The sequence below is a fragment of the Littorina saxatilis genome, linkage group LG1 (genome assembly GCF_037325665.1).
Source record: "Littorina saxatilis isolate snail1 linkage group LG1, US_GU_Lsax_2.0, whole genome shotgun sequence".
NCBI classification, from domain to species: Eukaryota; Metazoa; Mollusca; class Gastropoda; order Littorinimorpha; family Littorinidae; genus Littorina; species Littorina saxatilis.
This window is the reverse complement of record NC_090245.1, coordinates 93,683,982-93,696,464: the sequence shown is the minus strand read 5'-3', so window position 1 is coordinate 93,696,464 and position 12,483 is coordinate 93,683,982. Positions and strand designations below refer to the sequence as shown.

At 41.0% G+C, this 12,483-nt stretch overlaps 1 protein-coding gene across 1 annotated transcript; it reads right to left on the bottom strand.

Moving 5' to 3' along the window:
* Positions 1-188: 188 nt before the first annotated feature.
* LOC138950933 (uncharacterized) lies at positions 189-11,062 on the bottom strand. The gene is made up of 5 exons (XM_070322653.1): positions 10,929-11,062; positions 8,641-8,835; positions 2,610-3,776; positions 1,657-1,815; positions 189-241 (listed from the first exon to the last, which is right to left on the bottom strand). The coding sequence occupies exons 1-5, from the start codon at positions 10,966-10,968 to the stop codon at positions 189-191; spliced, it is 1,614 nt and encodes a 537-aa protein (XP_070178754.1). The 5' UTR covers positions 10,969-11,062.
* Positions 11,063-12,483: the final 1,421 nt, after the last annotated feature.

The following is a 12,483-nucleotide window of genomic DNA, read 5'->3' as shown; positions in this document are numbered from 1 at the left end:
GCTGGAATCAAAGTCTGGTTTACGGTGGTCGTCGTCGTTTTTTTGGTATTTTTAGGGTTGACAGATCTGTTTTATCGTAGCAACGAGAAAGGGGGGGGGGGGGACAGGACCTCAAGAACACAATATCACAGACAGACATAATATAACAGCAGCCAGGTCCATCGACACACAATGCGCATGACACATTTTTATTCTAGTTCATCAGACTCTCCAGCACAGCGATACTTCTCGGTCGCACTACCTGTCATTTGCACTATTTTTGTAGCGTTATTGACACAAATGAGAAAAGAAGTGTTATCAACACAAAGGGATAATAACACAAGGCAGGATTATCAATATCACTAGGGCTTAATTGCACTACGCGTCGATCTCACTATTTCTTAAAAACACAATGCACGCTATCATTATACGTGTCAATAGCACTACCAGGCTATTTAATCAACCGGTCATAATATTTTTATGTAAACTGAGAAACTGATCTAATGTTAACCTACCATAACGTCATGTTATTTCGCTTTTATCAGCAAAATAGAAAAGACATCTTCCAATAATTCAAACACAAACACGTCATTACAACAAACGCAAACCGGGAAATTATACCACTTTCATATATAGATTCTGTGATTGTAATTAAACGGTCAAAGTTAATACGACATCCAATTACGCAACCATCGTGTACATGATTATTGGCATGTCATCACATTTAAAAGTCTATATCATTTAGTCTGTGTAATTTCTTTACATTTTCCCTTCCTTCCGAAAGCGGTGTTTTTACCCAGAAAAAGTATATCCTACATCAATGTACTGATGCTATTGACGTCATATATCTGCATGAATAGACGTTTTCCGGAAAGAACTCAGTCCGGATTTGTTGCGGTCTGGTAGAGTAAGAGCCCAAGCCCAGCCTGTACCTTGGCGACACTCACTTTTCAAAACGAGGCTGGAGCATGTTCCACACTTCCCATCGGCTTTATCCTGCAACATGCGCTAAATATGATACCATTTTCTTTCGAAAATATAAACAGCGGAGCCACGAATCGCAACCGATGGCTTGTTGATCATTGGAAGTGTTCGCTAAGCACGTGTGTTTTCCTAAACTCACGTGACCTCAAGCTAAACCCATGTGACCTCCATCAAAACACGTTGTGAGCGATCACTAGGCCTACCAGCCAAGTGTCATTTCCGCAACAAAATTGAAACAGTTGTATACTCCGATAAACTTGTGAACGCTGATATTCGAAACAAAAGGGCATCATATTGTGCGCGCTGCATAACAGTCACATCAGAGTTAGTTGTTCGTCCCATGAGCAGGATAAAGCCGTTCGGTAGCGGGTAAAATGCTCCGCCACGTTGAGAAAAGCTTGGCAGAGGTAACAGGGTTCTTACTCTACCAGACCGCTGGAAATCCTGACAGTTTTTTGTTTGTTGCAATAGTCTATCATCGTTTCGGTGTTTTCCTCGCGCTCTGTCTTTACTTATTGCAACCGAACCTCAGCTCTTGTCAAATCTTAACTTAGGTGATTCACAAGAGCAGCAAAAAAGATGACTGACTTAATGTGCTATAAACTCGCTCCTTCATAGGGAGTGACCATAAACAAAATAGTATGCATATGTCAAAGCTACAATACGTACACCTCTATAATCACAAACTTTTACCTTCGTATTGATTGTGCTGAAACGTTTTCCGACGCTGTACAGTAGAATCACGTGATTTGACCCGGACATCTTTGGGCCTGGGCGTTGTCTGTGGCGGGACCTGGCTTCTTTCTGCTCGTGGCTTTACTGACTCTGTGGGACAGGCTTGCGTTCCCTCTCCTGCAGTTACAGTTTTTGTTTTGTAATGTCAGGTCATTAAGTTACATTTGATATAAAACATGCCCGGTAATGAGCAATTATAACTTGACACAACTAAAACATGTGTAATACATAGGCGGCGAAAAATTTACTTGTTTGATAATTACATGGCATTGATTAGTGTACCACAAACCTGTGCCTTGTGGGTCATTGTGCGGAAACCTATCTCGATGCTGTCCAGTAAAGTCACGTAGAAATCACATAGCACAAGAGATACGCAAGTTATCAAAACAAAACATGTTCTGGATCGATCATTAATTCGGCTTTCTCCTCGTATGTGAAATTTGCCAAGTTGCGCTTATTCGGAATGTTTGTCCATTTTGTAATAGATATTAGACTTTTTTGTCAGGTCGATTTTGGTGGTACATATACCCTTACTTCGGCGGCGGTCACGTGACACCTATAAAAGAAATCGTTGATCTCAAAAGTGTGTCAGGTAGCTAAGTGGAGGGCCTTTAATAATATTTGAATGAAATGACATAGGAATGAATGTTTTAGTTGGGGCACATAATGGGTGCAATTATTTCCGTTTTGCAGAGTTTAAAAAAGGTTCATACATTTGATATGGCGACACATTTACTTCAGAGACATTTACGTACACAACAGACAAGAGTACGTTCTTAAATCTTGCCAATATCACACTTCACTGATTGTGAATCACCTCAATTAATATTTGACATTGTCTGTTCATTGAAGACAATCAAATAATTTAAGTATATATATATGGCATATTTTAGATTTTAAAACGCACTCACCTCGATATGCATGGTGTTCATGCCGACTATTGTCGAGACGTTGTGCAGAACTGACGCCTGCGTTTGCCTGGGCGTCTCGTGTGTGCACTGCCTGTTGATCGCTCTGCACGTTTTCTGCTTGTTGCTCAGTGTTGATCTCTAGATTTGTTATTGAGCCATCTTCTTGACCATTGTGTTCACAGATAAATTCACGTACGGCTCGAATTGTTGACTCTAAATCAATTGCCAGATCTAGTATGATAACATTGCTGCCTCTGACATCCAATACTGATGGTGAAGGTTTGCATTGCTGGTCGTCCACAAATTGTTTCCATTTAGCAGACTGCAAAACGTGTTGTTTTTCTCGTTTTACCGGAATCATGAGTGATTTTAGTTTTGCCGTGCTTTGAAACCTTTTGTGGTCCTCTTTTGTAGCAGTCATGTTTACTGACGAATCGTTACACCTTTCAAAGTGGCAAACTACGTTTTTTCCTGCTAGGATCTGCCGAATCTGTACTTGTCTATCAGGACTGCACAGCAACTGTGTTTTATATATATCCATCTCAATCGTTTTTGTTGATAGTTTTTGGAGCCAGTGGCAGATGCCTTCTCTAGCTGTGCAGACTGCCTGCAGGCGTCCACGTAACACCAGGGTTCTCGGATCTTCGTAAAACTGTGTTTCAAGATGTGGACTATGTAAAGCATCTGCGCGTTTGAGAAATATAGCACTTGTTGCAATAGTATATTGGCGTTGAGAATGAAAACGAAAAACAACAATTGCAAGACCATCTTGTTCGTTGAAGTCTGAACCTCTCCCACAGGGGGATGCAGTCAACACACCTTCAAAACGTTTGAGGGCCTTAGCGATGAGATAAAGGACACGCTGCTCCCACTCCCACTCACTTGGTTTACTACATGAATTGTCTGTGGTAAGTGTCACCTCAATTCTGTCGGACTGCAAGGAAAACGCAGTAACACCATACTCTATAGTCCGCATTTCTGAAATGAGTTCATGTATCCAGGCCCCACATTCTCTCATATTGCAAATCACCGTACTGCCCACAATTACTGATACTTTGCCATGTGTGACTCCAACTTCACAGCCGCAGACATCCGGGCGATGGAGAACAATGTCCACACTGTGGTTGCCAATTGTGTGAATTCTCGCCTTGGCAGCTTTAAATGGATCTGGAAAAAAAGAGTTTAACAAAAACAACATATGCATACCTGGCAAAGTTTTGCATAACACAGTCACTAACAGACATACGGTTGACGAACCCAGATCTCTCTGTGTCTGTCTGTCTGTCTGTCTGTCTCTCTGTGTCTGTCTGTCTGTCTGTGTATGTCTGTCTGTGTCTGTCTGTCTGTGTGTGTGTGTGTCTGTCTGTGTCTGCCTGTCTGTGTCTGTCTGTCTGTCTGTGTCTGTCTGTCTGTCTGTGTCTGTCTGTGTCTGCCTGTCTGTGTCTGTCTGTGTCTGTGTCTGTCTGTGTCTGTCTGTCTGTGTATGTCTGTCTGTGTCTGTATGTCTGTCTGTGTGTGTCCGTCCGTTCCTCCGTCCGTCCGTCCGTCCGTCTCTCTCTCTCTCTCTCTCTCTCTCTCTCTCTCTCTCTCTCTCTCTCTCTCTCTCTGAGGGATTAGCACACTTGGTTAATCTCCGATACACTGCATGTAGGATGTAGAGTGTATGAATTTTGCTACTGAGAATGCTTTTGCGACTTTAGGCCGAAAGGGAAAACAATTTTGTTTGGTAACCAGAAATGGTTTTATTTTTTGAGTCTGTTGGACCGTCGATTCTTCAAATAAATTTAGCCAAGTGGCGTGCCCCGTCTCTCTGTGTGTGATTATCTCCTGCCCGACCCAGTTGCCTCCCCTGTCTATAGCTATTCCCTGTGTGTGTGTGCTAGTCACATTGGGTTTACATTTAAATAATGCCCTTTGTGCTAAGAAATCCCTAACTTGAAATGATGAGAAGCAGCAGCGTAACCTCTAACCATCAGTGCCTAAGGAGTGACTAAATAATACCTGGTTGTCTTTGTGCATTGTACTTTATTGTGTGTTTACTATCGTAGGGTAGACCCCGACCGGATGCATTTCTAATCTCTTATCTCAGATTTAGGTGGTCGTTATGTAATGTGTCGCCAGACTGTCTGGGTATCGTTGGACGGCGGTTTGTCAAGTGGGTGTCATTTCTTTTGACAGGGTACAATCATTGAAGATGCCAGGTAGCTTGGAGGTTTTAGTCTCTTACCCCCCCCCCCTTCTTTGTAACTGGTTGTAATCTAATGAGTTTTATCCGGTGTGCACGGCAGACAGGCCCCTTCTTCCCCCTTCAGCTAGTGTAACTACTTGTAATATTTCCGGTGCTTGACACCGACCCGGCTTCATGCCTCGGTAACGATCCCTTTCATTGGGCAGGCAATCTTAAGACGACACCCCCCGTTGTCTGACACCGGGTAGTCTTTCTATTGGCTATCGGAAGTGACCAGCCTTTAAAAGGGAGAGCATTAGGCTAGATCAGCAGACGCGTTTAGTGAGACCGATCATCGAGTGAGCTGTGTGCTGCTCATATGTTGTTGTCGTGAAAGTGTCGAACCTCTGCCCAAATTTATCGCGACTTGTGAATTCGTGCCCTTGTGTTTCGCGACTAGCGTCAGCAGCAGTTTTGTGTTTAGGTTCCAAGTGTGCTCACTGAGGAGAATCTGTAAGTAACTAAATGCTTTATTCATTCCTTATGCTGTATTCATTCCTTATGCTGTATTCTTTCCTTATGCTCTATTCTTATGTTTCATTTGATGCTATGATGTTTGCATATATGTACATTTTGACGCTGATTTGGTCCCGGGCGATGTCCGACCGGTCTCGCGTCAGAGTTGATGACGCCATTTTGATCTAGCGGAGAGATGTGTTTTCTAGATCAGTTTCTAATTACTTTTATGATTTGGCGCTGAAATTGAGCGTTAATAACTTCTAATATTTGATGACCAGTTGTTCTAAAGCTGTTTTAGAGTCTTGTAAATTAAAGACTCGTAAGAATCAAGTAAGGCAGACTCGTTCTCATACGTTTCGTTTTCGCTGAGAAAAAGCCTGTCTCGCAATATTTTATGTCGAGAAGACCCATGTGTATCGTTGCGATCTTTTTCCCATTTTCATCACATATTATTTCTGGAGATCAGTAGAGTCTGAGTAGTAGTCGGTTAAAAGCCCAAAGTTAAGCCCCCAGTGCCATTGGCCCGTAAAGCTACCTATTTACGATTTAGGCGCAGAAACCCCTACAATTGATGAACGGGAAATATGGTTGACACATATATTTTGGGTAGTGAACTTGATGAAAAGCCTGTCTCACCATATGTTTAAGTCGAGTAGACCTATGTTAGATCTCCTTTTGTACAAGGACAGTTTCAGTTTAATAACGATGAAGTCCGGTAAGGTAAGTAGAACCTTTCTCAGATTTCGGTTTTCAATGAGAAGGGATTTGAATACTTTGCTGGACGGAATTCCGCTTCGTAGCCAGTTTGTTGAGGAACAAAGAAGTTCTCAGTTTTCGCTTCGCTGAGGATCGCTCTTTGTTTCCAGTACTGTAACTGTAACTTTGTAGGCGAAGTGTACAACAACATGACATGCTTTATGACGTTTAGTGATGCGTTACTTTTCATGTGTTTGATCATGTTGCTGCATTTCAAGCCGTATGTCGTTGACGGTTAATTGGCTGATGTAAGATTGTAGTGTCCGCCATTTTGACCGGCGTCCCCCGTGTAATGATGTCAGAGCGCCCCCATTCCCCTAGGTCCGCCCCTGATACACATTACATGGCTTACCTTCCCTGTCTTTTGTCTGGCTTTGTGTGAGCCAGTCATGTTATGTATTCTGTCCTGTGTCACTCTACTGGTTCTACTCTGTTTGTCACATGCATTTTCATACTCTGATATTTTGCTAGTCTTCATTTGTATTACCCTTTTACCTGTACATAATCTTATGAGTTTTGATTATCATTCCTTTGAATTCAGGCATGAGAATGATAGAGATCTTCTGAGTTAAGATCTCAGACAATAGGAAGATATTGTCTACAGGATGCACAATTTTGACTGTTTATTCTCAGGTTGCACTTTAAAGGTGTTTGCCTACAGAAGAGCTTTGCGACGGATAAAAACCTAACATTTTGTGCAGTTGCATAGGTGCATATCAGACTTTTAATCTAAAGCGATATGATTTAGTCGCGCTTCCCTGTAAAGTAATAGACTGTTGTCTAACGCTTCATTTTGAAGCATGGGAGCTTGCGCTTACCCCATGCCTGAGTTATCTTTCTTATTCTTGTCGTTATTATTCAACTCGATGAAGATGTGTCTTCATGGCGATGAACACGCTTAATAATAACAATTATTTTGCAGTTGCGGTTCATGCAGTTGGTTAATTTATGTAAAGCATTTTCCTATGCAAGGCTTAGGCCTAAGGGAAGATGTTGGTTACTTCCCTTGACATTAGCTGTTGTGGAGTTGGTTAACTCACTGTGGATTCTCTTTCAGAGAATGCTGTGTCTGCAGGATTTTGGCTGTATTGTTACTTGTCTATATTTGTCATGATTATTTTGACAAATGACACATTCAGTGGGTTATGCTTTGTATTATGCCATGTGTGACTTAGAAGGCATGTTGTTTATAATTGTATTTTCTTTTCTTTTTAGTGCCTTCTTCTTTACACTGCTTTCTGGTTACTACCAGAATAATTACTTTTTAAATATTTCTGGTTTGCACCAGAAATACATATATTGTTTCTGGGTCATTTATATACACATAGTTTATATTTCTGGTTGATACCAGAACTCATAGGTTATATTTCTGGTTTACACCAGAAATTCTGGTGTCATATTCATAGTTTATATTTCTGGTTTGCACCAGAAATACATATATTGTTTCTGAATCTGGTACTGGTAGATACCAGAACTCATATAGTTCCTTTGTTTGGCTACTAGAATAATTCGTAATTGGTATTTCTGGTTAGATGTAAGCATTGCTATTTCTTGTATTAGAGTTCTGTTTATTGTTTCTATTTTATAACTTATAGCATTGTTTCTAGTTGCAACCAAATTTAGCTAAACTGTTTTGGAATATTTATGATTTAGATAAGCTAACTGAGTGGTTATTTTTAGTTACAATTCCTTCAATAAAAGATAAGTTAAAGCAACCTCTGTCTTCGGTGTCTTAATTGTATGCTCCTCTGCCTGTGCTATATATCCTTGTCCTTCCACCCGACATTCCCACATAATTGATCTCTCCAACACCTCCACCACCACCACCAACAACAACAACAACAACAACAACAACAACAACAACAACAACAACAACAACAACAACAACAACAACAACAACAACAACAACAGCATGAAATGTTTCTTAACATACATTGCATGAGAAACATGCATCAGACGTTGGTGACATTATAATGTATAGATCTACAAACTGAAGAATGCATTGGATAGCAAGAGAGTGAATACGTGTACATATATTGTTAGGTTCCATCTGAGAAAGTAAAAAAGCGAAAACAAAAATCCTTCCAGCAGTAAAGATGATTAAGGTACATACAGCGACTAAATGGAACATGGTAGTGTGGAGGGTATTACTGCAACAGTTGGACTATATCCTTATGTACCCGTCTACGTATGTTTGGTTTTAATTATTTGCAAGAGGATGCAGATATTTAGGAAAATATGAAATGCAAATGGCCGCCATAATTAATATTTTGTCGATATCTACTTCCTCTAGCAGATAATCAAACCGAACATACATAGACGGGTGCATACGGATGAAGACCAACTGTTGCGGTTATACTATCCTCACTGCCAGGTTCCAAGTAGTCGCTGTATGTACCTGAATCAGAAAAAACCTACATACTTTATTTATTAGTGGTTATCATGTGTTTGATCCAGTTATAAAGGAAAGTGCAGAGTCCTAGGAACACAACGGTACCAAACTCAAGAAACAAAGACGCACGAAGCAATTGAAAACTGTGACTTTTGTAGGTATTAATTGGCTTAATCTCCACTTTAAAAGGCACATACTCTTTTTGGAGAGTGAGTCTCTTTTTTTCTTGATTGAGACCTCCACCACGCAGCTCTTGTCTGTAATCTGTTCCTTGAGCGTCACCTTCAAACAGGGAGCAAAGTGTTTTCTAATGCACTTCAGGTCTGGACTTGAATCGTCCAAACACTTCACCCTGTATTGAACTGTTGGTGTGTTGTCCATGGTTATGTTGTCTAAAAGAAACACACAAACCAACGAAGCTTTGAAATCAGCCAATCAATGAATCCAGAAACAAGAAACATTTTGCATGAAACGTCTGACTTCTGACAATCTGATAAACAAAGGGAAGTAAGCGCTCTAAATGCATACGACATGTGTAAAAAGAATAAGTGCAAGTTATTCGAAACCATTCTCCTGCACCTGAGAGAACAACACGCATGAACATGATCAAGCGACTTTCATTCTCTTCAAAAAGTTGTTGAGGATGAAAGTCGCTTGTTCTTTCAATAAACACAAAGCAAAACAACAAAATTATTATTGTCTAAATTTGGCTTTTTTATCTGTCTATTTATTTTGTTAATTCCTCGTACGAGTGTGTGTGTGTGTGTGTGTGTGTGTGTGTGTGTGTGTGTGTGTGTGTGTGTGTGTGTGTGTGTTTCTTTCTTTCTTCTCCATATCAGGCTCTGATAAGGCCCCTCCCGCTATTTTGATAGACCAGCTCCCTTGACAATTCTCTAGTGAGTACGTCATATTCTCTAATCAAAAGCGAAGTTCAGAATTTGCTCAGTGAAAAAAGGTAAATGTGTTTGCCTCGAGGTTGAATGGTGTGTGGGAAAGCGCTTCGGGATATAATATTCATGTTATCAGGTGCGTTGTGGGCTAATGCTAGGTATCGGCGTAATAATTAATCTATGTTGTGGAGAGAGAGAGTGAGAGAGAGAGAGAGAGAGAAAGAGAGAGAGAGAGAGAGAGAGAGAGAGAGAGAGAGAGAAAGAGAGAGAGAGAGAGAGAGAGAGACTTGGTTATCATTACCCTAATTTTAATTGCAATGAGTTGACTCGATTGCGCCTCCAAACGGTTTAAAGGATTGCACCAGGAACCTGCAATAATGCGGTGCATGCCAGGAATGTTACTGTTTTATGTTCTTACGTTTTATGTTATTCGTTGTCTGATGCTGTAATACACCACACCTGAGTTTCTCTTCTTGAGATAATACAGTTGTCTACGTCTATTAATCTATTAATATGTCTATGTCTATGCACAGTAATGTTTGTCACAAACACACAAACAAGTACCAATGTGTAAATGGTACAACGGTAGCTCCGCCGAGCTAACAGTCGTGTGAACCACGCGTAGAATAAACAATACGTCAATTTGCTCCCACACACCCGAAATGACGGACAGTAGCAAAGGGACAGTCAGTGTTCTGGGGCGGGGTGCACGAGAAACTTATACCAATCGGGAGGGAGCTAGCCGCGATGTTGGAGTGTTTGAAATTGAGATGTGTCAGACCCCGCGGTTTGTTCTCGCCCGTTTGGGTGGCACCCATGCACTTTTACTTCGTGCACTTCAGCCCAGAGATCCGGAAAATGTGAACTTCGATTGCTGCGACCCAAACTTTCCGGCCGAAGTAAAATATCCTCGACCAACAGACCTAGCTGTCGAGCCGAGACGTCAAAGAACCCAACCCGGCTGTTTTTAAACTGATATTTATTTTCACGTTCAGTTATGGATATTTTTCCGGTTGATTCAGAAGAGAAATATTTTACGTTTTTGTTCACGTCTCAGTTATGTTATATTTCGCATTTTTGAGCGAGAACAAACTGCTACGGATCACTTTAAGAGACATTTTGTAAGGTTTCTTTATTTTGTGAGTTTCGCTGAAATTGTGAGTTGTGTTATTGTTCAGGAAGAACATTTCACTGTCAGCTAGTGTATTTCATGAGTTTTCGTGGCATGATAAGTGAACGTTGTTGTATGTTGAAATGTGAAAGTTGAAGTTATTTGTGGTTTGCTACATGGCCTATTAGTTTAGGTAAATTCATTATCATGATGTTGAAGACGTAAAATATAGCTAGGCTACAGATGAGAGTATATTGTTGTGGAATGAATATTTTTTTCATGAATATATTGATGCATAAGTGGCAAATATTGTATTATGTAGAAATTCGAAAAAGGGGCATTGTTATGAATACGAGGAGGTTATGACTAATTTAATGAATCCTTTCTGAGGATAAATTGACGATGAACGAAAAAGTTAGGAATTAATGAATAAACAGTAGTGTGTCTTATGACCGGTGAATCTTATTTCTAATCAGCGCCTTACCCGAGGACGGATGACCGGAAGGACACTCCCGCTCTGACATCACAGATGGTCATGCAAGCACTGCATTAACGTCAGGGCGGTTCGGGGCCTTTCCACTGCAGCATGGCGACGTCAACCAGCACCTCGTCACTCTGCGGAAGAGGGAACAAAATCACCAATTTTGTTTTTCATTGGAATGATTCCCGAGTGATTGTGTGAGTGAGTGTTTATTGTGATAGTTAACAGAGAGTAACACGCACATGTTCACTAGGTAAAACGCCACACCATACAACACACTAGCATTTTTTTGTTAAATACAATTCTCTTCGTGACAATGTTCTAACCCGTTCCTTTGACACAATTCACCAATGTTCATCTTTTTCCCCACTTTCAATGAAAGATTCAATGTGCTTTGTCTCTACTTGTCCTACCAATCTGCCGGAAAGCGGCCGCTCTTTGCGCAAACTAGTGCATTCTTAAGGGCAAAATACACCTGCGCTGCGTCAGCGGCGCTGCATGCTGCAATGAGGATTATGACGAGTACTTGGCCTGTTTTTTTACGCAGCGTGGAGCGGGCTGTGGAAAAAAAAGAAATTTGTGACGCCGCTGTGCAGCCGAAGTTTACAATAATTCCTATTTTTGACGCGTGCAGTGTCATTGCAGCCGGAAACCAACCAATCAGAGCGCTGTATTTCAAGGGGCACAATCTGCTCTTTTGTCAAAGAGGAATTCGTGTCTCTTCATGTCAAATTTTGTCAACGCTTGTAGACGGCCATTTATCAAAAAATGCTTCCCAGGTGGTGCACGTGTGTTCATGTCATGCATACATAGTCAGGCCATCGTTACGTTTTAAACACAGTCATTTTAGTATAAATAGCAGACACCGGTCACCAAAGATTTCAATCGCTGTGAGATCGCATCGATGCGTTCTACTTTATATCTCTTCAATTGTTAGTATTCTTCAATAGTCTCGTTGGTGTAATGGTTATAGCTTGCCCGTCGAACCCGGAGGTCCGTGGGCTCCCATGGGGTCGCCTTCACGCGGCGGAAGCGTTTAAACAGAGCTACCCCACCCCTTTACTTCTCTTCTTTTGTCTTATTTCTGCCTTACCAGTCCTTTCACCTATATTTCCTTCCAAGAAAACTCTCCCTACTATTCCCTGCAGTTTTCCAATTCTTTTCTTATTGTCTTATTTCTACCTGACTGGATCCATCACCTTTATTTCACTTACCAAAAGTCTTCTTTTCCACATCCTTATTTCTCTGCATGATTCTGCGTGACGCATGCGTTATTTCTGCGTTTTTCATGCGGGGATGCGTACGGCCTCGTGACACCTTCGCTTCGCGCGCGTTACTTTTCGCCAACTTTTACGCAGATTGTCGCATTCGAAACGACTTCACCACGCAGTGTTTAGCACGCATGGATTCGATGAAAAGGTGATTGCAATTTTTGTTTTTCCTAATTTTATACCGTGGGTTTATGCATTTACTTCATGAAATAATTTATTATATTTTATGTTATTAAAAAATATTTACTTTTAAATTTTGGTTATGAATAGTTATTCTTCTTCAAAAA